This window comes from Muntiacus reevesi, chromosome 9, assembly GCF_963930625.1.
Source record: "Muntiacus reevesi chromosome 9, mMunRee1.1, whole genome shotgun sequence".
In the NCBI taxonomy this organism is placed as follows: Eukaryota; Metazoa; Chordata; class Mammalia; order Artiodactyla; family Cervidae; genus Muntiacus; species Muntiacus reevesi.
Genome location: NC_089257.1, coordinates 59,799,784 through 59,827,752, shown reverse-complemented (window position 1 = coordinate 59,827,752; position 27,969 = coordinate 59,799,784). Strand labels below are relative to the sequence as shown.

The 27,969-nt window shown below is 46.0% G+C and overlaps 1 protein-coding gene across 2 annotated transcripts in view; it reads left to right on the top strand.

Moving 5' to 3' along the window:
• The window catches only part of SORL1 (sortilin related receptor 1), a 157,249-nt gene that overhangs the window by 31,390 nt on the left and 97,890 nt on the right, over positions 1 to 27,969 (top strand). For both annotated transcript variants that reach the window (XM_065944636.1, XM_065944635.1), the window contains exons 4-11: positions 1,709 to 1,870; positions 3,505 to 3,572; positions 9,321 to 9,501; positions 19,748 to 19,849; positions 20,857 to 21,026; positions 25,684 to 25,876; positions 27,465 to 27,582; positions 27,792 to 27,865. In XM_065944636.1, coding sequence (XP_065800708.1) covers positions 1,709 to 1,870; positions 3,505 to 3,572; positions 9,321 to 9,501; positions 19,748 to 19,849; positions 20,857 to 21,026; positions 25,684 to 25,876; positions 27,465 to 27,582; positions 27,792 to 27,865 — 1,068 coding nt within the window. The remainder of the gene's footprint in view (positions 1 to 1,708; positions 1,871 to 3,504; positions 3,573 to 9,320; positions 9,502 to 19,747; positions 19,850 to 20,856; positions 21,027 to 25,683; positions 25,877 to 27,464; positions 27,583 to 27,791; positions 27,866 to 27,969) is intronic.

The following is a 27,969-nucleotide window of genomic DNA, read 5'->3' as shown; positions in this document are numbered from 1 at the left end:
TCAGACTGAGAGAACACTCCCTCCCCCAGTAACCAAGATGGTTTCAGAGCAGGAAGATGGGCTAAGTCATTTCTAGCAGGGGGGACACTTTTATACCCCAAATTATGATGGTCCTTTTAGGGTCATCATTGTTTTTTTATCACTGTGCTTTTGGTGCGGATAGTTTCTGCTCTCACAGCATTTATTACCCTTTAGAGTGAGATTTAATTAGGCTTCTCCAGAGTCTGGAGTTTGACATTAGATGCTGTGAAGGAAACAACACATAAAACAGATGCCCAGGGAGTTTTCAGTCTGGATGTGGGGAGCAAGTGGGAGGGAACAGGAGCGGGAACCTATGGCAGCCACGTGCAGACAAGCGCAGCGTGTTCCTGCAGGCTGCGGCTCTGAGCGCTGAGCGGGTTCCGAGCCGAAGCCGGGTCTGGAGCAGGTGGGATCCATTAGGGAAGGAGTTCGTGGCCTGATTCCCGTGCATCATTGATTTCTGGGATGTCCCTGGCTGACTGGCTGGCTGGTGGTGGTGGCGCTGGGTCCCTCGGCTCTCGGTGTGGTTCACAGTCATCCTTGGAGCCACTGTGTGCTCCTGAGAGCAGGCAGCCCTCCAGCCGTGTGTGTGTGCGTGTGCGTGTGTGTGTGTGCGCGCGCACACACGCAGGTCCAGCCGCCTTTCGGGGCGGCCAGCCTCATTTCCTGATGTTCCCCTCAGGCCCTCAAGACTGTCATCACACCAGTGCCCTGTTTTCCCCCCTCCTCTTTGGTTCTGCAAGTCAAACTGCCCTGGACGTGGCGTGTTCCTTCCCTGTGGGAGTCTTGCCTGCATTGTGAGGCCTAAATCTTCTGTGGAGTTAGTTCCTCTTCCCTAAACCGCAGCTCCTCTATGATCTGTGCTCTCTCAGGACTCAGTCCTTGTTTTCTCAGTTACTCTCATTTCCCCTTGAATTGGAGTTGGCCGTGAACATGGCTCTCTCCCACATCAGGCTGGAAGGTGCTTAAGAGGAAGCATCATCTGTTTTCTCTGGGGTAGCTCCGGCATCTGGTCTATGAGGAATATTCGGGGCACATTTGTTCAGTGGAATTGCTTTGCTCCTTTCCCCTAGAGAACTCTTTAGGCCCCAGTCCCTCTCCAGCCAGACTTGTTCAGAGTCGCTCACCCACATGGGAGCAAAATAAGCTGAGGCCCCTGCTCGCCCGCTGGGCCCCAGGGGGAGTCTGCCGGCCCGAGTGCAGCTGAGTCCTCACAGTTGCCCTGTCGCCAGGGCACGACGGGGAAGCTCAGCCTCCTGGGTGGGCATGATGTCGGGTATCCTCCCGGAAAGGCCTGTCGGAGTATGCACGGATGGTGAGCAGGCTGCTCCACGCGTAGCCAGTCTGCAGAGCAACCCTCTTTCTAGAACCACCCTCTGACTGTGACTAATAGCCCCCCCGAAGAGTGAGAAAGGCCGTCAGTGGAAAGGATGGAAGGGCTTGATTAGCTTCATTACCTGGATAAACAGGAGCACCATCTGGCTTCACCATGGCCTGTTCATACCCTTCCTTTGCCAGGCGTTGTGTGGGTGCGCACCAGAGTCTCTTCATTGGCAGCAGATGGCAAGAAAGCCACATTCAAGGGTGACACCCCGGCCCTTGCATGCATGGGGACTCAAACTGGGTTGAGGAGGGGGCTTCAGGGGCCCGGCCAGGCCTGCTCTGAGCCCCTCTCCTTTCCTTGCAGTACATTTTCACAGATGCTTACGCCCAGTACCTCTGGACCACGTTCGACTTCTGCAACACCATCCAAGGCTTCTCCATCCCGTTCCGGGCAGCCGACCTCCTTCTGCACAGCAAGGCCTCCAACCTTCTCCTGGGCTTTGACAGGTCTCACCCCAACAAGCAGGTAAGAGAGCTTCGGGAACACGGTCAGGTGGTGCTTCCAGAGGTTTCTGTTCTGCCAGGGTGGTTCGCCTGCCCTTTGGGTGACCTGTGCAGCTATCATTTCACTTCCCACGGCTACAGAAAGATGTATCCACTGGTGCTCTTGGTCTGCGTCCCAGCCAGGGAGGGACACCCCAGTGGCCCTGTTAGTTATGCATCAGGCCCTTCTCACTGCTCGGGCACGTCTCTTAGTCCTGGGGGTAGATTGGGGCTCTGGAATTGGATCAGAGAGCTAGGTAGAGAAGGCTGATGGCAGTTCTGCTGGGACCTCTTGTTGAATTTCTGTTCTACCTTTCCCATCACTGACCTTCAGTGTACTGCCCATGCCTGTCATTTAGTTGATGTTGTTACTGTTTAGTAGCTAAATTTGTCTGACTCTTTTCCAACCGCATGGACTCTAGCCTGCCAGGTTTCTTTGTTCAGACAATAATACTGGAGTGGGTTGCCATTTCCTTCTCCAGCAATTCTTCCTGGATCAGGGATCGAACCCACGTCTCCTGCATTGCAGGCAGAGTCTTTACTACTGAGCTGCCAGGGAAACACTTATTTGATGTTACCATTAACTTAAATATTCTCCGTGTGTGTGGGGGGGCACACACATATGCATGTAATATAAATGTGTGCATTTTCCTCCTTTGAGCAAATTTAAAGGAAAGGTGAGAGATGCAAAGAGAGCCCAGGTAAGTTTCTGTCTCAAGGTTGAAACTTGCCATGTCAAGAGTATTGATCTGGTGTAATTCTGTGAAACCTGTCAGTCCTGTGGGATTGGGTTCACAGTGAGTTTCAAATGGCTGTGCTCAGAGGAACCTTGGAACGATTCTTTTTCTTTGCAGGTTTTAACCAAAACATGACCTGTTTATCTTCACTTGCCTTAGGAAGTAACCCAAGCTTGGGCTGGGTTGGTTTACCAGAACAGGTGGATGATTGTTCTTTCCGGTCTGCTGTTTCTTACTCCCTGGTCCCCAGGGCCACAGGAACCCTCAGTTTTTGTCTTTCGAAGTCAAGGGGCTTTTGCAGAGATTAACAAGTCAATTTCTCTTGGCCACAGCCTGTGTATTCAGGTGATTCCCTTTGGCTTTCTGATTCTGCACTGAGCCAAAGTCCTTTCCATTCAGCTCTCATCACTGTGGCCCACATGGGGTTTTAAGGACAGTTTCTCAGATGTGAGGTACTGGGTTTAATCCTTTTGCTTTAACCACCACTTGAGGATCTTAAGTAACATATAGGATTGGCCAAAAAGTTCATTTCGGTCTTTCTGTAAGCTGGCACCAAAACCCCAAACAAACTTTTTGGCCAAGCCAGTATAATTTCTGAAAATCTGTAAAAGGAAGACAAGTCATGTTCGTTTTTCCTTCCTTCCGATATGAGGGCATTGAGACCTTAGTAGCTATGGAGAAGGGCACAGAGGTGATCTGTCCTGTCCTCCCCGCCCTTGCTGGCACATGGGTAACCGAGCTGGCCGAGGTGATCTTGCCTGTCTTCACAGGTGGCATATGGTGAAGGGTGGGGTTTCCATGGTGTGTGCTGGCCAGGCCATTCGGGGATCGTACATTGTGCCTCTTGTGTCCTGACCACTTGTCACTTTGGTCTTTGCAGCTATGGAAATCAGATGACTTTGGCCAGACTTGGATCATGATTCAGGAACATGTGAAGTCCGTTTCTTGGTAAGTCGTGCCATCTAAGAAACTGGAATTACATAGTCTCTTTGCTTCAGCTCTAGCTCCTCCGTGCAGGGCAAATCTGCCCTCCAAAAATGGTGAAGCATCTGGTTCAGGGAATATACATTCCGAGCCCGAGCATTAGAACTGCAAGTACAGTAGACTCACCAGAGGGGTGAGGAAGAAAGGTAACTTGTGAGAGGAGTGACAGAGCCTTTGCATTTTCCAGTCCATCAGGGAATCCAGGGGAATCTTGAAGCTCTCGCATGTATTAGAATTTCTAAAATACCTTTATTTTTAGAGCATCATATCAGAAGTCCGGGTTTTTCTCTAAAACTCACTTGTTCATTCATAACGTTTTTTGAATGCTGAATACAAAGCCTACCAGATGCTTTAGGGTGTAAGAAGCTGAATAATTGATAGATATAGCTATTAAGGAGATTGCCGTTTAAGAGAGAAGGAAAGACATTTTGTGCATATAACAGACATCATGAAAGAAGCACGAAGTCCCATGGACATAGCACGAGAAGCCAGAGGTGGGTCATGGTCCTTCCAGATGGACCATAGACAGCTCTACAGAGGAGGTTACTGTTGATCAAGGATGTGGACCCCAGGTAGGGTGTGGCTGTGCAGAGGTGGGCAGGACAGGAATTCCAGACAGGATCAGAATGGCTCACAGCAGAGATGAGGCACTGTGGTGCTTGGGCAGAGAGCCCTGAATCTTATCCTTGAACAGTGTATTGGGCGAAGTTCAGAAAAAGATGTTGGTATCAGAATCTGCAGTGCTTAATAAAGGAATTTGGACTGAATTCTGAAAGCAGTGGGAAGCCTTTGTCAGTTTTTGAGAAGGAGAGTGAAATTAACATGACTACCCTTTGAGAAGCACAGTTTTTTTGGTTTTAGTCACTTCTAAACTTTTACTGTTACAGAGATGGTGTATATAATCTTTTTTTTAAGTTGGTTTTTGTGTGTGTGTGTTTTGTTGTTTGTTTGTTTTTTTTTTGGCCGTGCTGTGCAGCCTGCGGAATCATAGCTCCCTGACTAGGAATTGAACCTGCCCCCTTGACAGTGAAAGCACGGAGTCTTAACCAGTAGACCACCCTATATAGGGAGCTCCCTATAGTCTTGAATTTGTGCATATTGCAGACGAATGTGTAGAATAGGTTCCCAGGAGTGGACTTGGAGGGTCTGTGGGAAAAGTCAAGCCGTTCACACCTGGTAAACTTGTTACCTCTTGATCTTCGCTGCCCCTAATCAGCTCTGCTCTTATGGTCTTCTCCATTTCCCCTTTTCACTTTCTCGGTGCTAAGGTCAAAAACTGTGAGTCGTCACAGAATCTGTTTCATGCTTCACATTCAGTCCGTCAGGAAAGCCTACTGGCTCTGCCTTTGGTATATATGCAAGATCTGCTCCCCAGCTACTGCTTTACTCCAAAACACTGCTCTCACTCACTAATCATCCAGCTGGTCTTTCTGCTGCTTCTTTTGACCTTCTAACATTCTCAGAGCATGGCCATGTTGATCCTGTTAGAAACAGGTCAGATCAGGGGACTTCCCTGGTGGTCCAGTGGTTAAGAATTCGCCTTGCAACATAGGGGAAGTGGGTTCCATCCCTGATTGGGAAACTAAGATCCCACATGCCGTGGGACAACTAAGCCCGCACACTCTGGAGCCTGCATGCTGCAACTAGAGAGCCCGTGTGCTGCAAAGATACTACGTGATGCATCCTGGATCCTGCATGCTGCAACTAAGACCCAACGCAGTCAAATAAATACATACGTAAATATTAAAAAAGAGCCAGGCCAGACCATGTTCTTCTGCTTTGAACCCTTCTATGTGTATTGTTTCTCTCAGATGAAATGCCAGCTCCAGTCCTACCACTGGGTTTCTGCACTTGCTGTTTTCTCTGCCTGGAAAGCTTTTACTGAAGCTACATTGCTCCTCTACCTCATTCAAGTCTTCTCAAATGACTAACCTTCTAGATGGGGATCTTTCCTAAGGATCATATTAAAATTGCAACTATCCCCCTGTTATGCCCAATCTGCCTGATCTTTTCTTTTCTTGCATAGCACTCGTCACGTCTTAATACACTCTTATTATGCTTGTTATTTGTCTTTCTTCAATAGAATAAAAGTTCCAACAGGGCATGGACTTTTGTCAGTTTTGCACTGATATATCTCCAGTGAATGGATCATTGAGATTGTAACTTTGCCAAATTTCCTACAGAAAGTGTCAAAATTTTCACTCATTCTCAACAACATAGAATTGTGCCTTTTCCCACAGTCAGTCTTTTAATGTATCAGCTTTTTAATATGCATTTTTCTTTCTTTTTAAAATTTTTTTGTCTTTTGGCCACACCATGTGGCATGTGGAATCTTAGATCCACTATCAGGAATTGAACCCACATACCCTACATTGGAAGCACAGAATCCTAACCACTGGACTGCCAGGCAAGTCCCTGGATTTTTCTTTTTATGAGTGAGTTTGAACATCTTTTAACTAGGTAAGGGTCGCTTTTATTTCTTTTTTGGGGACATGTCTGTTCATGCCCTTAGCCCTTTTTCTATTGGATTGTTCATCTCTTTATTATTGACTTCTAGGAGCTCTTTATATATTTGAGATCAGTCCTTTGTGATTTGAGATAGGTTTTATGGATGTGTTCATTTGCATTTCCCAGTTTGTCCTTTGTCTTTTGACTTTTACATGTAATTTTATCCTCTTTAAATGTTGCAGCCCATTAGATATGGATCCTGTCTGCATCTTTTTGTTGTCACTTTGAAGAGGAATGTCAGTGAGTTCTTATTTCTTCCTTAGTAATTAAGGACAGTGAAGAAGGATAGAGCAGAAAGGGTCCTTAGAGCTGAGTATCTTCAGGCTCCAGTGGACTTCCTTGTTACAGAAGGCAGCTGTTTCTGACTTTTTCATTATTTTCCTTGGGCAGAGGTTGTAGAATCAGTGAAATTATAACCACAATCTCATCCAAGTACAACGTCTGTCCAAGGAATACCATTAAAACTTTCTTTCTTTTTCTTTTTTTTTTTTTTTTGCTTTCTTTGAACTTTAAAGGGACAAATTGCTCTATCTTCAGTTTAGAGAATCATATATTAAGAGGGCTCACCAGCAGGATTATTAAACAGAAAAACTTCATGTCTGGGAATTTGTGTTGTACCTTCTGCCTCTGTGCAGACATGCAGATAGTTATCTTAAGGGAAAGGGCTGGCCTGGCTTATTGTAGATAATTATATGTCTGGAGTCAGGAAATTTCAGGCTGTTTGGGGGGATTTTCGCCTAGGACTCCCCGTAATAGGTGAGAGCATAAGCTAACCTCTCAGAGAATAATGGCATACTTTGTTTCACAATGCTCAGCAGCCTGGGAGCAGCAGCAGTGAGGGAAAACAAGTGATTTATGTTACCCAGAGCTGGAGATTGGCAAGACAAGACAGAGGATGAGCCACGGGGCGGGTTTCCGAGATGGCTGCGTGGAGCATCCCAGGAGGTCTGTGAGGCGGGTGAGGCCAGGCGAGGACCAGTGACTGTGCTCGGAGACAGAGCAAGCAAGGCTTGGAATTTCCAAACGAGGGTAAAGAGAGCAGTCAGTCAGTGTCAGTGAGCCTGGAAAGTGGGAGGCCAGTGACTTCCAACTACAAGGATTTGTAGGGGGAGCAGCTCTCCGAAATGGGAGGTTCAGATGTGGACTGCGAAAGAGAATTGGTATGAAAGTCACAGCTCTTTCCATCGCTAGCTGTTGGCTGGTGCTCTTGGTTATGAAAGAATAGTAGACATGAGCTCCGCCTCAAGATATCTGAACAAAGGTCCTTCCTCTCTGCCTTTATAAAAATATCCTGTGTGTTGTAATTTGCATATCCTCGGGTAGAGGAAGTACTTTAATCAGTATACTTCTAATTGTGGAAAAAAGAACATGTCCTCCCCCACCCCAGTCCCACTGTGCACACAGAGCATCTTATGATGAGCATTAGTTTCTCACGTTGAAACAGGCTGGTTTCTCTAGCATCTGACTAAGACCCCAGATTGTAGGGACAAAGTGAAGTCTTACCCCCCCACAATAGGAAAAAAGGCTGTTTGTTTTTGTTTTCTTCTCTTCTTCCTCTTTTCCTCACTCCTATCTTTTCTTTTCCTTCCCTTCGTGCCTTTGAACTATCTTTTTCCCCCTCGGCATGCAGAATCTTTTAGTTGCAGCATGCAAACTCTTGGCTGTGGCATGAGGGATCTAGTTCCCTGACTAGGGCTCGAACCTGGGTCCCCACCCCCCACCCCTGCATTGGGAGCACGGAGTCTTCGTCACTGGACCACCAGGGAAGTCCCTGAAACTTGCTTTTGACAATGCGTCTTTGAAGGAATTTCTTGTCATTGCCTTCATTACCCTGAGAGCCATCGTGCCTACAGGACCGTACAAAGGCGTTTGTAATGATTAACGTTAATGAGTCCTTCTGCTTCTCCTTGGGTCACCACTGCATCCTCATGTGCAGCTCTCTTCCAGTTGTTTTCAACTGTTTTTCCTACTTGCTGAAAGGTCCTCCTGGCTTCCATGTTCTTGTGCACGTCAGGAAACTCAGGCAGGTTAGCTGTCCCCCCAGGCTGCTCTTGGGGGTCTTATTTGGGGGCACACCAGTGCGGAGATTCTTCTCCGAGGTAGTTTGATATGATCACTCTACAGTTTTCATTTGGGAAGAACTTCTCTGTAATGTCCATGGATCCTTGCAGCAAAGATCAATGCAGCTAGGAACTCTGTAGGATCAAAAGAAATGTAAGACTTGGCCTTTGAAGGAATATGTACTCTGTCTAGGAAGCTCAGACAGAAACATGGTGGACAGTATAATACAGTGGGAAAGAAATGAGCAGACTGTGTGTAAAGTGAGGAGCCTGATACCAAAATCCACTTAATCTTGGTGTCTACCTTTGTTTAAAACTCGTAAAAAAGGCTTGGAATTGAGTGCTACAGAGATGCATTGCTAGTTTTGGGAGAAGGGAGAAGGGCATGGGGGCAGGCTTCCTGGAAGAAGGGAACTTGCACTTGACCTCAGAAGACGAGTAGGATTTAGGTGTGCAGATCAGTGTCTATGCGGAGGGCATCCGGGCAGAGGGGGATGGTGTGGCAGAAGCACAGAAGGAGGGGTGAGCCCAGCGTTACTGAAGATCAGCATGTGCGAGAAAGTTTGTGAAGGAGCCTCTTAGGAGGTGAACCTGCGCTGATCAGATGAACGCTGGCTGCATATATCTGTGACAACGACGCGGGACAGACAGGAAGGGCAGCGTCCGTTAGAAAGGGGTGGGGGTGGGGTCACTGGTTCCTCCTGTAGTTTCCTCTAGAGCTGGTCTACTGAGGACGTAGCATCCTAGGGACAAACGGTCCTTCATTCCCGTGCGGTTCACAGCTTTAGGCCAGAAGCTTGGTGACAGCCTCATGCAAGCGGTTCATTGCTCACTGATTCTGAAACACTTGCCTTTCGCTTTTCCTTCCGTTCCCTTCCCTCCAGCACAGCCCAGGCTTGCCTGGAGCGAAACCCAGGCTGCCTTGTGAACAACTGTCCCAGCAGAAGATACTGTGCACAAGTGACAATTTCTTCCCCTCTTTCCTGAGCCAAGGAGCCTCCAAAGGGCCGGGTTTGCGGCACGCAGAGCCGAGAACACTTGCAGCTGCCGCCACGGTGGCGCCGAGTCCTCGCTGATGGTCTGCATGGCAGGACCTCCATGCCTCAACGTGGAGATGGTGACACCACTCTGTTTTTTCTTCCAGGGGAATCGATCCCTATGACAAGCCAAACACCATCTACGTGGAACGGCACGAACCCTCTGGCTATTCCACAGTTTTCCGAAGCACAGACTTCTTCCAGTCTCGGGAGAACCTGGAGGTGATCCTGGAGGAAGTGAGGGACTTCCAGCTGCGGGACAAGTACATGTTTGCCACAAAGGTGGTGGTGAGTTGAAAGCATTAAGGATTAAACTGCTTTTGTGTTTCCTTTCTGAGGCTGGGCATTCTGGGATTGGGCTGGGAGGGGGATTCGTACAAGCAGGCATGTGGAGGTGGGGGTTGATTGTAGGTGCTGGACATAGATACACTTTCCCAACGGGCCTGGAAGGTTCTGAAAGGTCAAGGAGTGGAAACACTTATATAGCCACTCAGAGGGTCTCTGGGTGCTAGGAATTTGGTCTTTTTCTGGTCTGAGCATCCTTGACAAACACACATTTCTTTGAAATCCCAATGGAAGAGCACAGAAAGGAGGGATGGGGCTAAGTGGCTTTTTTCTTTAATCCTACTACTGGATTCTCTTGACTCAGGCCGATTTCTTTGGGAGGTTTGGACACATGTTCATCTACATGGCTAATAGAATGTGTAGTCATTGGCTAGTGGGAGTTAATGCCCTAAAAAAAGTAGTAATTAAGCTTCCAGCTGTCAATGAGTAGCTTAACTCTCAGCCTTTGGGAAAATCTTCTCCTTGATTTTATGTGTTGGAGCCACATGCTGAAATGGAGGGCTTGCTCATTCAAAACCACAGTTGATTATTTAACGGGACTTGCCTTGCAGCTGTATCAAGTTGCAACCATACTTCCCCTTGAGTAAAGGAAAAAGCCAGGCCTGGCCAAGAGTCAGTTGGGCTGCTCTAACTGGAGGGAGGTGAGCTCGCTTTCATAATATGATTTGCTGCCGGTGCCTCCTTGACCTCAGGCTCTGACAGTCTCCTCTGTGCCTGGGAGGTTGCTCTTTTCGCTGTTAAACCTTAAGGGCTAAAATCAGATGTCGTGTTTTCCTCCAGGTTCTCACTTATTTATGTGATTGGTAGCTGGCCAGGCAGAAGCAGGGCAGCCCCCTTGGTAGATTCTAGGGTGGAGAGAAGATCTCCCCTAAAGGGAAAGCAGAGAGTGAGGTTGAAACCAAGAGAGAAGAGGAGAGAGGCTGAAGGCCAGAGGGGTTCCCCATTACACACCTTGAACAAGGTTTTTTAAAACCACTAAACTACGGCAGATTTTCTTCTGACAGGCTGTTTGCCTTGAGACACTCCCTGCATCATTTGCTTTCTGCTGTCTCTTTCTCTTACTCACACATACATGTGCGCATGTACACAGAGCGGCCCAGGAACGCGAGCATCCTTGAGTTGCTTGGGGCCAGGATGTGCTGGGAATACGGAGGTGAGAGGTCAGGCCTGAGGATGGATACCTCCAGTTGTATGGTGCCTTATAGGTCTCTCTTGTTTTAATTTCTTGGGCTTGTGCCTTTTGTGATTTTAATTTCTTAATTTTAAGGCCCAAGGACTGATTCCCAGGTTTCTTTTACAGACTGAGTCGAGGGGGGCTGAGGTGGAGCATTAGCTTGCGTTCCGTTATTGCTATTATTTCTAGATCTCACACCCAAGAATAAGATACATCCCATTTGGAGCTTTCTGTACCCTTCTTCCTGACCTCATAGCTCCATCTGTTTTGTAGACATAGCTGCTTTGCTGAGTGCCGATGGTGATTTCTGTACTGTTTCTGGCCAGCGGTAGGATCAGGGGCCATGTCTGTCTGAGCCACACTGATACGGTACCAAGTATTTTGCACAATGCTTGATTTATAACATATGTACAATAGAGTTGAACGAATCTTGGCCTAATTTAGAAAGATTAGGCTACTGGGCTTTTTTACTGGGAGCGTGGGATGGGGTTGGGGGACATTAAATTATTGGTTCTTTTATCATAGCTCTCACCTCTTGTGTGTGGCTTATTGATTTACATGGTATGGGTGGCAAGATTGTAGTTGTGTTGACTTCTTCCTTCAGCACATGGACGGACCCCCAGATTCCAAGGTCAGTGGTGTTAGCTGGAGGCTCCAGGTGAGACGAACCAGGCTCCCACCTGGGAGTGTTGTCTTAGGATCACCTTTGGCAGCATCGGCCCTGGTTAAAAATGCAGATGGCGGGGTTCGCATGCATTCCCAACCCCCACCCCACCCCGCGCTCCCTCCCCGAGAATCCTTAGGATGCCCAAGAATCTCCAAAATTTGAGACATTCTTCCCTGAAGGCTTGTATATGCAGGAGCTTTCGACGGTAATTATATCGTCAAAGGAACCTTTCTCAGTGGATAGGTTGAGAGAAGAGATGCTACTGGCAGTGGATGATAAAATAGGTATTTTTCTGCTTAGTACATTAGAGTCTTAAACCATAAGGATACATGACATTGGCCCTGGTTGGATAACTCTATCAGTAGGCGTGTTGAGGTCTGCACCTCCACCTCACTTATCTGGGGTGTTCCCAGCACTGTAGGTGCTGTATTTGGGGAATTCCGAATGACTTTTATGTTTGTTGTCGTTCAGTCCAACTCTTTGCAACCTACGGACACAGCATGCCAGGCTTGTCTGTCCTTCACTATTTCCCGGAGTTTTCTCAAACTCAGATCCATTGAGTCGGTGATGCCATCCAACTATCTTGTCCTCTGTCGTCCCCTTTCCTCTATCATCCCCTTCTCCTGCCTTAAATCTTCCCCAGTATCAGGGTCTTTTCCAGTGAGTTTCCAATGAGTCGACTTTAATGTTAATTGGATTCAAATCAAATTAGGAAAGTCAAGGAAGTAATTGCAAAATGACAGAAAATTGCTTTGGGGTGATTAACTCTTTTGCTTTTTTCCAGCACTGTGACTGATTCCAATTGCTTGCAAGTTAGTTTTTTAGAACATGTTAGGGCAGCCAACTGGGTTCTGGACTGGGGCTGGTTTCCAAGTCTCCAGAACCCCCTGGGGCCCTCCTAGTCTGGCTCTTACTTCATGAGTGCTTTGTATCTGATGCCCGTCAGTTTTTTTTATTCCTTGGTTTTTGACATGAAGTTTATATACTTACTAGTCCACACCAAATGATAGGGCCTTTAATAATTTGTGCAGCCAGCCATGCTTCTCCTTCCATGGGATTTTCCAGGCAGGAATACTGGAGTGGGCTGCCATGTTTCCTCCAGGGGGATTTATTTTTTAAGAATATTTATTTACTTGGCTGTTCAGCATCTGAGTTGCAGCATGTGGGATCTTCCAGTTGCACGAGGCAGAATCTTTCTCTGTGGCATAATCTTTAGCTGTGGCATCTTAGTGGTAGCATGTGGGATCCAGTTCCCTGAGCTCCTGCGTTGGAAACATGGAGACTTCGCCACTGGACCACCAAGGAAGTTCCGATGGGGCCTTTAAAGCAACAGAGAGGTACCTCTGCAAAGGGTCCAGCATCAGTCTGTGAACTTGGTGAGACACAGCTGGTAGGTGCTTCCTGTAGGTAACAGTAGTCACCAGAAAGTTGGAAGGATGTGAGGCTTGGCTGCTTCACTCTCCAGCTTCACTCCCAACCTGTCTGGAAAGGCAGGTTCAGACATTTCTTGCCCAAGGTGCAGCAGTGAGCCAATGCCTGATGTGTGGGCTTGATGGAGTCTCCTCTCTGTTCTTACAAGTGATGGCAGCCACAGCTTGGCAAGATGCAGACGGTGTCCTTGGGCAGGCTTGTCACACCACGCTCTTTGGTTTTGTCAGTAAAGTTTTATTGAAACACAGGCGTGCTCATTTGCTGTGTGTCATCCATTGCTGCATCCACGTTAGAGTGGCAGAAGTGAATCGTTGCAGTACTGCTGTGAGGACCTTTACAGAAAAAGTTTGCCAGCTGTTGTTACAGAGGCAGGATTCTGTTCCCCTTTCAGTTGGCATTAGGCAGCTAGAATCCTGTGGTGCAGGAGCTTGCACCAGATGAATCTGCAGTATGTCCCCCGAGAGTTCAGGTGACAGGCCTCCCGAAGTTGCTGGGCCCTTTACCTGCCGTGGTCTTAGCTTTGGGATGCGTGCGTGTGTGCTCCGTTGCCTCAATCATGTCTGACTTGCAACCCCATGAACTGTAGCCCACCAGGCTCCTCTGTCCATAGGATTCTCCAGGCAAGAATACTGGAGTGGGTTGCCATGTCCTTCTCCAGGATATCTTCCCAGGGATCGAACCTGCGTCTCCTGCATCTCCTCCACTGGCAGGCAGAATCTTTACCACTGAGCCACGTGGGAAGCCCAGTCTTTGTGATATTATGGCTAATTCAGACATCTTGCATGCCACAGATTTCCTGAGAGAACTCAATTGTACTTTCACTCTTCTGACCAACCAACCACTAATTTCACTATTGGAAACCAATTTCTAACCATGGTTATGCTATTTTTAAGTCCTTAATGCTGATAGAGATAACAGAAAAACCTCGTAATTGCCTCATAACTGTGAGCTTCTACATGAGAGATTGACCACAGTTGAAGTGTGACTTTTAGGATAACCAACCAAAATCCAAGCGTTGACAAATTATTTTAATTATGACATTGCTTAAATGTATCTGAACATAGGCATAGGTATAAGCACCTAACGCTTGTAACTCCATATACAACAATAAAGTTCAAATGTGTTTACGGATTAAAAGTGACACTATAATACCAATTCATTTAAAATTGATTTTTTATAATACCAGTATTGAGATATGATTCATATCCGTTAACATTTACCCTTGTAAAGTGTACAGTTCAGTGATTTTTAGTATGTTCGTAAGGTCAGATATTTCTCACCACCATCTAAATCCAGAGCATTGTCATGACCTGTGAAGGAAACCTCATACCCACTAGCAGTACTTTCTGCTCCTCTCTTTCCAGCCCCTGGCAACCAGGAATCTACTTTCTGCCTTATGGATTTTCCTATTCTTGACATTATTATTATTATTATTTGCTGCACCTTGAGGTATGTGGGATCTTAGTTCCATGCATTGGAAGTGTTGGGTCTTAACCACTGGACCACCAGGGAAGTCCCCCTTTTAAATTCTTGATATGTTATTTCTTTTAGTTCTTTGACTGTGTTTAGGATAGAGGATTTAGATTTTAGGTCCAGCATCTGGTCTTCCTCAAGAACAGGTTGCATTGACTGTTGTGTGTGTTTGCTTTTCATTTTTTGGTGGAAAACCAGATATTTTAAGTGATATACTGTGGCAACTCTTCATATCAGGGTAAGTCCTTCCCAGGGCTTTTTGTTGTTGCCTTTTCTTAGTGTTATTGTTGCCTTGTTTGGGTTTTGTGTTGTGAGTTTCCTGCATTAATTTTGTAAAGTTTACATCCTTCATTGGGTGAAGTCCTGACCACTAGTGGTCAGCTGGTGATCAGTGATTTCCTAAAGTGCTTTCAGCCAGTCGTCTGTCGGCCTTTGCTGAGGGCCTCTGAGTGTGTGTTGGGGGCATGCCTTCCGCGCCTTCGCCAGCTCTGCCTTAGTCTTCACTTCTTGTTTGTGTGGAGACTCAAGGTTATTAAGAATTCCATTCTTTGCTGAGCAGAACACAGGCCTTCATGCGTGTGACCTTGTAAATTCCTTGGAATGTTTCAGAGCTTATCAAGGGCTCCTATGGACATCTTCTCCCATTTTTCCTTTTGTGCTTTTTAGTTCACCTTTTGTGAGCTCCAGGTGCTAACGTTTCTCTGGCAGATGTGGTGTTGAAACACTCACCACTTGTCGTGTTCCCCGTCAATGCCCAGGCTGTAGGTCTGTGTGTAGAGAGGGCTGAGTCAGGTTATTTGAGGAGACAGCCCGAGAATGCAGCTATCAAGCGAGTCACCAGGCAGATAAAATCTGACAGTCTCTGGCTGTGGGGCATTTGGGGAGCTCCAAACCTGTTCTGTCCTCTCCTGGGCTGCTGGTTTTCATAGCGATTGTGGCTGTGATGCTGTGGGTTTCCCACGCTACTAGTACCTCAGCTAGAGAAAGAAGGGTTGGGATCAGGACAAGTTGAAACATCACCAAGTTCACTGTTCTTGCTGAGCTTCAGTCATTGCCTTGAATAAATGCTCCTTGAATTTTTGCAAGCTTTTATTTAATTTTCAGGATTCTGAAAAAGTTGATTTTGAGAAATTTTGTCAATGCTCTTGTTTGCATGGATGAGTGGATTTTTAGAGTTCTTTCCTCTGCCATTCCAGAAGTGCTTTCAGTTAATATTAACTCTGCAAACTTTTTATTGTTTCCACATCTACAAAAAAAAATTTCTGTGTGTGTGTGCTGATATGACCTCCCCTTGTGCCTTTATTCAGTCTCAAGACTATCTATGTTTGCTAATCTCTTTTCAACTGTCTATTCACTACTTATTTTTTCTTGGACTATTTTAAACTAAATCTCAGATATATCATTTTATCTATTAATTATTAGGTATAGATAACATGAAGGTGAATGATATTTTGCTGACACTTTGTCACTGCTTCAAAGAGAAAGTGGCAGCATATGTTACGGCCCAGGTGCTTCTGAACCCATGTCTTCGTCTGCCACGTGCCTTGGGTCCCTCATTTCTCCCACCAATTTTATCTGAAACTTTCAGTTGAATAGATCACTGTGACATCTTTTGGCCTTCATTTGGCAAGAATATATCATATTTAGTTCCCTTCTGCTCTCTTCTCCTGCCTTTTTTTTTTTTGGCTATTGACTTAATCTCAAGCATAAATGTAAACTCAGACTCTGAAATTCAGATTATTCAGATTCTTATATTTGTTTTTTACTTTTCAGAAATGAAAACACCAAATGAAAAATATCTTCCTATGAATTCAGAGGCCCTATAATATTACTGTAAATTAAAACATTTAAATAATTCCTAGTTGTTGGTGAAAGTTTGTGTGCTGGTAGATGTATTAACTGGAATAGCCTTTCAGGAAGGCCATTTATGCTTTCTGTCAAAATGGAAAATTTGACCTAGGAATTCTAATAATGCATCTTACAGATTTTCTCCTGTAGCTGTGAAAAAGGTAATTCATACAAGTACGTTCATTGAAGAGTGCTTCTTCAATGAAGCACTAAATGGCCATTAATAGCTGTTAAATCAAAGATGTCTAAGATACACCGCTGATGGAAAAAGTTAAATTGTAAAACAGTAAGATACTCTGTTAATGAAAAAAGTGTTACATAATACCATTTCTCTCATGAGTTTCACAGCCATATTTCTGTCATGATCCAGTTGTATGTGAAAAAGAAATTTGCATGTATCAATTTGGCGATGTATTTGGCTACTCTTAACAGACTAGAAATAAAAGTGCCTTCGCCAAGATGGAGGTTTATTTTTCTCCCTTTAGTGCTGCTGAAAGCTAGGGCTGGCATGTTGGTGCCATGGTGTTCCTGGCCTCTTTTTCTTAATTTTTTGGCTGCCCACATGGCATTTCCCTGACCAGGAATTGACCTTGTGCCCCCTGCATTGGAAGAGTAGAGGCCTAACCACTGGACCACTGGGGAAGTCCCCAAGCCTCTATCTTGCTCTTTGACCATCCAAAGGAATAATTTCCACACACTCCCTCATGGTCCCTGACATTTACACTAGGCTTCGAGTCTGTTGGAGTCAGGAGAATGAGGACAGATAGAAAGGCCAAAATAGGACCCCTCCCAGCTGATTCAGTCCCTTTCAACAGCTTTCCTTGAAACCCAGCACAAGAGTCTGTTCATGTCTCATTGACTGGTCCTCAGTAACATGACCACACAGAGTTGTCCAAAAGAAAGAGAGCCTTAGGCTTTTATTTGGGTGGTTGTCAGGGTTTGCTAAGGAGGAAAGGGCTGATGGATGTTGTTGCAAGTGGTACAATGTCTGTCACTGTGTAAATATACTCATAGGTGATGGCACGGGGCGTCTCTGAAGGAATGGCCCAGAGCTAGTTACCAGTGGGCACTTAAGAGAAGAAACAGATCTGTATTTTACCTTATAGCTGTCTGTACTGTTGGATTTTTCATGAGTATACTGTATTTTACTTCTATAATAACGATGACGAGAAATCCAGTATCACCAATGGTTTATTAAGAAATGCATCTTGCCGTTAATACTGTGTCATAGTTTTATTGTTAATACTTTTCTTGGTGGTGGTAAAATAGTACACTAACTTGTCTACAAATGCTTTAGAAGTGAACCTAACTAGACTTAGGAATACTTCTCCCAGAATGAAGTGGGATGGATGTATTTAGAGGTTTTTCATGACCTTAGTACTCTTGCATTTATATCTTGCTGTCCATTCTCACATCTCCCAGCAATCACCTTTAAGAACATTTAACTGGTGATGGGCTTGGATTTCCCTGTTGGTCTGGTGGTTAAGACTCTGTGCTCCCAACGCAGGGGCCATGGGTTTGCTCCCTGGTTGGGGAACTAAGATCCTGCACGCTGTGTGACACAGCCGATCAAAACAAACCCAGGAAGCAAACGAACAAAAGCTAACGATGGGCTTGAGTGTCACTGAGAGAAATGGCTCCTTTCTCAGGTATAACTGCAGTAGGAAGTGGTGAAAAAACATAAAGCATGAAAAAATGTTTCACTGGTATCTGTGTAATTATATATACATTCATAAGGATTTATATAGGGTGGCTTAAATCATCTGACCTTGATACATAGCTATAAAGCTTTATTGACTTAAGGAGGGCTTTTGGAAGTTATGCATAGCAATTTTGGGAACTCTGTCACTCGGGTGATACATTTTGTGTTTTTCTGTGTGTGTGTGTGTTTTTAATCAATCCATCATTTCTATAACCCCCTACTGTGGACAGGCTATTATGTAATTTTCAGGGTGCCATTTTGGGAAGGCAGTCTTCTGTACTTCTCTGCCTGGCTTCTTTAAAACAAACTACTTTTAACCAGTGTTAAGTGGTGGCTTGGGAAAAATGTGTGTGTGTGTGTGTGTACATTCAGCTGCTCAGGTGAGTAGAAAACAACTCCACGTTCATCAGCTTGCTCTTCACAGAATTTGTTAGACATACTTGAGCATGGAGTATTTAGCAGTTGTCATAATACAGTCCAGAAAACGTGACATCAAAAAAAAAAAAGAAAACTTGAAATCTTCTATACTCTGTAGGAGTTAAAAATCTGTAATACACAGTAGCAGCATAGTCGAGGGTAAGTGAAGCCAAACTCACTGTTTCTGGCTGGGGATCCCGACATTCAAGTTGGATGATGGTCATGTCCATGAGGATGTCCACACGAGGTTGGGCCTCCCTGTCTGTTCTCCTAGACGTGCAGTATTGGCCTCCAGTTCCCGGTCACAGACTTGCAGAACTGGAAAGAGACACATGGAGCTTTTGCAGTGTTTCTTACTCTTTTTTGGCTCACTGGCCCTTTTGAGAAACTTCTAAAATGTATATATCCTCCCTAGCAAAGTGAGTGAGTGCATCCACACAGAAAATTTGCATATATATTTATGGGGTTCCTAGATCATTTAAACCCATACCCCAAGTCCTCATTCAAATCAACTTCTCAATTTATAGAGGGATACACTGGAACCTAGGCTTCCCTAGTGGCTCAGCGATGGTAAAATATCTGCCTGCAATCTGGGGGACCTGGGTTTGATCCCTGGGTTGTGAAGATTCCCTGGAGCAGGGAATGGAAACCTACTCCAGTTTTCTTGCCTAGAGAATCCCCATGGACAGCGGAGCCTGGTGGGCTGCAGTCCATGGGGTCGCAAAGCGACACGACTGAGCGACTAAACACACAGAAATTGGAACCTAGAGAAATTGAGCGCTAACTCTGAATTTAGTGCTTTTACACACATGAGCAAGCTCCCAGCTGTGATGAATATCCCTGAAACAGTGTGATCAGCATCACATGCATGGTCAGCATCCCATGGAGTACTCTGTCTCTACCAAAGAAAACATATTGTAGCAAAAGACCCTAATCAATGAGAAGGATTAAAAGACTGAAAAATAGAATCAGTGACAATTCCCTCAACTGTTGGTAAAAATTAAAGCCCTGTGACTCGGGGATCCTTGTGATCTGGAAATAGTAGAAAGGGGAAGAGGATGTTTCGTATGCATGTCAGGTGTGTGGCGGACCTCACCCTCTGGTGGTTTGGGGGCATGTTGCATCCAGCTTGTCTCTCCAGCCTCATCACACAGCCCCCCTCCCTTTTGCTGTCTGCTTAAGCTTTGGCGGCCCCCGCCCCCCTCCCCAAGCTCAAGTTCTCCCTTCACACTTTGTCCTTTCTCTTGATGTCGTGCCTGGAGTGTCTGCATCTACTGCAGACCAGGTATCTAGGATAGAGTGGTACAGCCCAAGCTGCTCACTGACGGCAAATGTTGCAAAATGTGCATTTGTGGTCACACTATTTAGTGTTTTTAGTAGAATCAGAGGGATCTGACTTTCCTGCTTCCTTTTACACTTGCTCTGAATGATTATCCTATGGCACAGTTGATATTTTTCTCCTCCTCTTCCTTGGCAGCATCTCTTCGGCAGTCCACAACCATCCTCTGTCCAGCTCTGGGTCTCCTTTGGCCGGAAGCCCATGCGAGCAGCCCAGTTTGTCACAAGACATCCTATTAATGTGAGTGGGGGCCGCGGTGGGGGGTGGGGAGGAGTGCTGTTGTCCTCAGGCAGAGGTCAGGGGAGGGTGATGGGGGGAGGATATTGGATGGAGGCTCCCTGGAGTCACTTTCTGGATTAGTCTCTATGCTTTGGGCATCTTGGTCTGTTTTTTCCCTCTTCACTTTTTGAAGTGGAGCTGAATGGGAGCCTTAATTTGCTTGAAGTGGAGAAGGATTGGCAGAGAGGTTTGGAGCCAGAGTCAATGGGCTCAGTGTGCCCGTGCTGAAGGAATGGGAGGGTAGGGACAGCAGCAGTTATTCATTAAGTACCTGCTGTGTTGCTCACAGATGGCGAGGTTCCATAAGGGGACAGGATTGGAGTCTCACCCTTTTAGAAACAGATGGGTTGGAGAGTCCAAGAACAGAGCAGAGGAAGAAACCATGTACAGTCAAAGGCTTGACTGTGGAGCGTGAGTCAGGACGTAGAGAACCATAGGAAAGGTCATTGAGAGCTGGGTCATCAGAGAAGTGACTGCGGGGAGGAGGTGGCATTTGAAGGCCTTGATGCCAGGGCCTGGTGCGATGGAAGATTAGTAGCTCAGAGGAGTATGTGATGGAGAACATGTTTGTCAGTTCCTCGCCTTCTCTGGGTTCTGCCTTGCTGTAGTCATCTTAGAGGAAATGAGAGGGAAGGAAATGCACATTAATTTGCATTATGCTTTGTAGTAACGATAGGGAGACATCATTACGTAAAAGTGATTTCTAGGTCGTTTTTGAAGTTCAAGGCCCATTCTTATTTTGTGCCCCATCTACCGATAAGGAGTCTGCTCCAGCCGCAGGACAGCCTCAGGGTCTCTAAAGAGAGTCAGCCAAGCTTCTTTCCCAAGGCGGGGAGGCTCTCGTGGGCTCCAAGACTGCCCTTCTCACTGGGACACTAGGAAGCCCTTGCTTGTGTGTGCATAGGGACCTTCCATAGGGCGTATGTGTTTGTTTTGACTTGTGTCTTTCTGATTTTTTGATGCTAAAGGAATATTACATCGCAGACGCCTCCGAGGACCAGGTGTTCGTGTGTGTAAGTCACAGTAACAACCGCACCAACCTGTACATCTCGGAGGCAGATGGGCTGAAGTTCTCCCTGTCCTTGGAGAACGTACTCTATTACAGTCCCGCGGGGGCAGGCAGTGACACCCTGGTGAGGTAAGGAGCCCGGTAGGCGGGGCCGCCGCCTGCTTTCTTACCCGGCGCGAACTCTCGTCGGCTGGTTTTCAGCATCCGCTGAACATTTGGGCTTCCCTGGGGGTGGTTTCAGAAGCCCCAGTGATTACTGGTTCACCTTCCCAGACATTACGTTTTTTATCTGGTTTGAGGTGTGACAGGCACTTGAGGATCTTCTTTTTTAATTTTTGAAACAACTTTAACTAATTCATCTCTGTCTGCACTGGGTCTTCGTTGCTGCTGCTGGGCTTTCTCCGGTTGCGGAGAGTGGGGGCTCCTCTCTAGTTGCAGTGCACGGACTTCTCATTGCGGTGGCTTTCTTTTTTTTTGGAGCACCAGCTCTAGAGCACACGCTTAGTAGTTGTGGCGCATGGGCTTAATTGCCCCGAGGCATGTGGGATCCTCCCAGACCAGGGATCGAACCCGTGTCCCCTGCATTGGCAGGAGGATTCTTAACCACTGGACCGCCAGGGAAGTCCCCGCATGTTTATGCGGTGCAGAGGTTGAGCCCCGCTGCGCTGGGTGACCCTTAGAATCACTCACTGTGTCAGCCACTCCTTTGGGGTTCCTTCATTCAGTTACTTGGTTTTGTGGTCTCAGACCCAGCGGGAAAGAGCACTGGCAAAACGTCACCACCACCTCTGGGCCAGTTGGCGTGTGTGTCTACAAGGCCCTTCCTCCACGTGACTCTGGTTAATTAACATCATTATTCTTTTGCTCCCACCCCGGTAATTGCAAGGTATTGTTCTGTGGTATCTGTGGAAAGGTCCTTTATCAGTACGTCCGTCACGTGCCAGGAGCAGGCCTGCTGTAACAGTGTTCTCGGGACCGTGGAGGAGTCAGGACTGCGCAGGGGTGGATGCCATGCCGCCTGGGCGGCTCTGTGACCCATCAGTGGCGCGAGGTCATTGACTCTGCTTTGTCTGTGACAGACCATTCTTGTGTGCGTCTCACTGTGATTAAGGTTGCCCTCTGCTCTTGGGAAGAGCCAGCTGGCAGAACTGGCTGGTCTGCAGTGAGGGCTGGCTCCAGCGCCATGAACCTCAGGTCAGAGGGCATGTCCTTGCTGCCCACTGTCCCTCTGCAAGTTGCCAGTTCATTCAGCAAGGATGCTGCCGTTCAGTGCCTGGAGGCTTTGCGTGTACAGCCATGCAGTATGGAGCAAGGAGAACTTGGAACAAGCTCCCTGATCTGTGGCGTTTTGTTCTAATTGTGGGAAGACAAAATAGAAACAAATACATGCTCTGCCGATAATGCTGAGTGCTGAGAAGAAAAATAAAGTGAGATAAGAGGACAGAGGGTTACAAGGGCATTGCTTTTTATGAGCCTGTCATGGAAGGCTGTTCTAGGAGGAGGATGTTCAAGCAGGTGCCTGAATTACACAGGAGAGGGAGCTGGGCACATCACCTGGGGAGGAGCCTTGCAGGTCGAGGAACAGTAGGCACAGGGGCTCTGGGGTGGGACTTGAGTAGTTTAAGAGCAGTGTGGAGGCCAGGGTGGATCAACCAGTTGATGGACTGGAGAGAGCATCCCTAAGACACAGGAACCAAGAAAGCAGGGTTTAGATTGCACAGGGCCCTCAAGAGCATAGCAAGATCTCTCTCTTTTTTTTTCTCCTAAGCATGATGGAGGGTTTTGACCAGAAGGTGGACATCATTTGATTTAGCCTGTTACATTTTTTGGACACCATTTTAAAAATGTGAATCGCATTATATAAAGAAAAGTGCTTAAAACATAAATGGGCAGTGTCATAGATTATTTTCAGTGGATACTCATGTGACTTATCTTTTAAAGAAGCCATGCTAGATGCTGTGTGGAAATTAGCAGACTTGCAAACTGGGCGGTCCAGCTGTGAGATCACTCCTGAAATCTGGGCCACTGGAGGTTGAGGTTGGCTGGACCTGGAGCAGTAGCAATGGAGATGATGGAAATGGTCAGAGGCTTCCTGATGGCTCAGATGGTAAAAGACCCACCTGTAATGCAGGAGCCGTGGGTTCAATCCCTGGGTTGGAAAGATCCCTTGGAGGAGGGAATGGCTACTCACTCTAGTGAGGGCTCCTCGAGACGAGAGAAACTCAGACCTCCCAGATAAATTGGAAGAAGCCCGTGGTGACCCTCACAATAGTAGGATCACAAGCAGGAGAGTCATGTAAATAGAGGGCAAGGTGGGTAACAGACCTGGGCCAGTTCCTACGGAAGCAACTGAAAACCAAGTAAACCGGAACTAAGGAAACCAGTGTCGGAACATTTGGTCTCAGCACCGGTGATTTCTGGAGGACCTGCTCTGTCTCTCCGGCAGGGTGGCCCTGCCACTTGTGTATGCATCTTTCTGTCTGAACAGGAGAAACAGTCTTCCTGCTTCAGATTTATGTGACAGATAACAGGAAAGTGCAGTTCTGTGTGTTTTGTTTTGTTTTTATTAACAAAGCCCGGTGGCTCAGAACTCTCCAAGTAAAGGACGTGCTTCCAGTTTTAAAAGCCACGTGTGAACTGTGGCTACTCTTTCTTGGGGATCTGTCCTTAGAACGTGTACCATGTTAGTGTAAAACTACTGCTCAGGGAAGTTGCAGGATCTGGGCGTAGCAGTTAAGGCCAGGGAGGCCTTTGTCTCTGTTTCCCTGTTAATAAGCATAACCTCAAGGTTTCCGGAGCCATCCTTGTTGGATGTACAGTGTCTTTGGGAAGGCTTCTGCTCTGTTCCCTGACAAATCCTATGGGCTTCTGTCTGATCAGGGTGTTGGCTAATTAATTGTAAGTATCTGGACAGTGTAACCCCTTAGCTGTAGTTCTATAGACTGGGTTAAATTGTAAGCCTCAGCACTGCACTATAATTTTTTTTTAAATTGAAGTCTAGTTGATTTACAGTGTTGTCTTAATTTCTGCTGTATGACAGAGTGATTCATTTATGTACACAAACACACACAAACACACACACATATTCTTTTCCACTATAGTTTCTCACAGTATATTGAATATAGCTCCCTGTGCTATACAGTTAGGCCTTAGTTGTTTATCCAGCCTATATATAAAATAGTTTGCATCTGCTAACCCCGAACTCTCAATCCTTTTCTATCCCATCCCTGTCAGCAGCCACAGGTCTGTTTTCCATGTCTGTGAGTCTGTCTTTATGTCATAGATAGGATTGTTTGTGTCCTATTTTAGATTCCACATGCAAGTGCTATTTGTCATTCTCTTTTTAACTTACTTTGCTTATGATCATCTCTGGGTCTATCCATGTTGCTGGAGATGACATTATTTCATTCCTTTTTTATGGCCGAGTAGTATTCCATTGTATATATGTACCACATCTTCTCTATCCATTCATCTGTTGATGGACATTTAGGTTGTTTTCATGTCTTGGGCTATTGTGAACAGGCCAGTACTATAATTAGTATCTGGTGAGTTTGGTTTATTGTTTCCTGTTGATCTGGGCTCACTGGAGGATTTGGGGTCAATATTGTTAGTAGAGAAATAAATGTAACTCTCACATCAACTCTTCTGTGTTATATTCATCATTCTGAACCCCATGTGAGGAGTAATTGGTCAGATGAGCACCTTGGCCTGCAAAGTTAAAAAAAAAATCACTTAAAAAAAAAGGCAGTTTATTCAGCCATGGGGAGGAATACAGTACTGATACAACATGGATGAACCTTGAAAACATTACAGTAAGGGAAGGTAACCAGATACAAAAGATACAATTGTATAATTATATTTATATTAAATGTCCAGAATAAGCAAGTCCAAGATATGGTTTTTCCAGTAGTTGTGTACGGATGTGAGTTGGACCATAAAGAAGGCTGAGTGGTAAAGATGCTTCCGAGCTGTGGTACTGGAAAAAACTCTTGAGAGTCCCTTGGACTGCAGGGAGATTAAAACAGTCTATCCTAAAGGAAATCAGTCCTGAATATTCGTTGGAAGGACTGATGCTGAAGCTGCAATACTTTGGCCACCTGATGCAAAGATCTGACTCATTGGAAAAGACCCTGGTGCTGGGAAAGATTGAGGGCAGGCGGAGAAGCGGGCAACAGAGGATGAGATGGCTGGATAGCATCACTGACTCAATTTGGACATGAGTCTGAGCAAACTCGGGAGATAGTGAAGGACAGGAAGCCTGGCATGCTGCAGTCCATGGGGTCACAAAGAGTTGGACTAGACTTAGCGACTGAATAGCAACAGCAAATAGAGACAGAAAACTGATTAGTGGTTGCCAGCATCTGGAATGGAAAGGGAAAGTGGGGTGTGACTACCAGGGGGTACAGGGTTTCCCTTTGGGATGATAGAAGTGTCTGGGGCTACATAGTGATGATGGTTGCATAACATTAAGGAAGATACTTAATGCCAGTGAATCTTCTTTAAAATGGTTAAATTTTGTGGGGACTTCCTTGGTGGTCCAGGGCTTGAGACTTCGCCTTCTAGTGCAGGGAATGTGCAGTTTCAGTCCCTGGTTGGGGAGCTGAGATCCCACGTGACTTGCGACGTTTAAAAAGCCAAAACGTAAAACAGAAGTAATATTTTAAGAGTCAATCAAGACTTTAAAAATTGTCCACATTAAAAAAAAAACTTAAAAAATGGTTTAATTTTGTTATTTAAAATAAAAATATCCTTAGCAAATCACACTGTTTATTTTCTCTTATTGTAGGTATTTTGCCAGTGAACCATTTGCTGACTTCCATCGAGTGGAGGGCTTACAGGGGGTCTACATCGCCACGCTCATCAGTGGCTCCATGAATGAGGAGAACATGAGATCCGTTATCACCTTTGACAAAGGCGGGACCTGGGAATTCCTTCAGGCCCCAGCCTTCACGGAATATGGAGAGAAAATCAATTGTGAGGTATAGATGCTACGCTCTTGTTTGGATTGTTTAAAAACACTTAGAACTGTAGTTCCACTCTTACTGTTCTGAGAACCTGTGCCATAAGTTATTATTTCTGAGGAATGTCTTATAAAATTCTTTCCTGAATATAACTTAGGATTCTACTGTTTTCCTTACGTGTGGCTTCATCTAAAAAGCTCATGATCCTCAAATGTGTTTTTTGGCCTCATTCAGGGTTCCCATTCACCCAAGCAGCCCCTACCTTTTTCCTGGAAAGAAGTCAATGACTGTGATCCCTGGCTTTATATGATGCTCTACACTTCCATTTTCTTTTTTTTTTAGAAAAATTTATTTTTTTGTCTGTGCTAAGTCTCAGTTGTGACATTTGGGATCTAGTTCCCTGACCAGGAATCAAATGCATGCCCCCGCATTGGACGTGCAGAGTGTTAAACACCGGACCACCGGGAAGGGCCCCCCTCCTTGTTTTAAGACAGATATTTGTTAGAGAAATCCTTTTGTTATAAAAGTAAGTATATCTAGCAAATCATGTCAGTTTTGACCTGTAAAATAAGCACAAATAGAGATACCCTATCTAGAATACTAGACGAGGCTAAGTAACATTTGACACTCATTTTCTGGCTGGAGAGTTGGGCATCACATGATCCTATAGCAAAAGACCTTGTTTGCAGAACTATTGAAATTTGAACGTAAGTCCTGGAGGCCAGTTGGAATAACTTCAAGTCTTGCAGAGGACACCTGAAGACTTTCTGTACAAATGCAGACTACTTAAAAAAATTTCATGTGGATCTTGCGGTGTTTATATCTCATATGTTGTACATCTGGAAGTGTATCAGTAAGACTTTCTGACTTTTGAGTCTTGGTTTTCCTTCTGACTGAGTTGCTTAAATCATATTTGAAATGCATCTCCAGTGACTTAGAAGATAAGTACCATGAAATCATTTCATTTCTCTGAGTGACATAAGAGAAATGCTGGGTAACACTGAGAGAGGGATAGCTTTCACATCTACTTAAGTTGGCATTGACTTCTTTCTTTCAAAATTTGCATTGAATTATAGTTGATTTACAATGTTGTGTTAGTTTCAGACGTACAGCAAAGTGATTCAGTTACACATACATACATAGATATATACCTGTGTCTACTCTTTTGATTCTTTTCCCTTTTTGGCACTGAGTATAGTTCTCCATGCTATACAATAGTTCCTTGTAGGTTGATGATGGATAGGGAGGCCTGGCATGCTGCAGTCCATGGGGTCACAAAGAGTCGGACGCGACTGAGCGACTGAACTGAACTGAGACTACCTGTTTATATATAGCTCTGATTTCTATCTGCTGTTCTCTGAGAGTCTCAGAAGGAATTTTTTTTCCTTAGCATTTTTCTCTTTTCTCCCATGAGTGGCATTTACGTGGTTCAGATGATCATGTCCATCTGGGGTGAGGGTGGGGGCAGCCTGGCTGTGGCTCTGGTCTCTTTTGGGCCAAGTCTCCTTCCTCTGTGCCAACTGCAGTGTGGGCAGAGGAGGCCTCGGCCTTTAGAGGGAGACTGGGGGCACATCACGTGATGACAGCAGCTGAACTTGTGTTGCAGCTCTCCCAGGGCTGCTCCCTCCACCTGGCCCAGCGGCTCAGCCAGCTGCTGAGCCTCCAGCTTCGGAGGATGCCCATCCTGTCCAAGGAGTCGGCGCCCGGGCTCATCATCGCCACTGGTGAGTTGACTTTGCCTGTCATCACTGATGGGTTTAGCTGCTGGCTTGCGTGCAGCTGCGTACACAGGGACCCCCGCCACCTAGGGCAGCGTGGCTGTTTGTGGTCCTGAGATGTGCTGGTTGCTAGAGGACTCAGCAGCTCTGGTTGGGCCGGGTGATAAACTGTTGTATTCTTGACCTTAGGAATAATCGCTCTTCTTGCATTTTAGGTTCGGTGGGGAAGAACCTGGCAAGCAAGACCAACGTATATATCTCCAGCAGTGCTGGAGCCCGGTGGCGAGAGGTCAGCTCCCTCCCCCCACACCCCTGTTCTTGTTAGTGTGAGAACGTGGGCCGTGTCTTGATGTGTCAGGGGCGCACATGGCCTGTGGTGGGGGGCCCACAAAG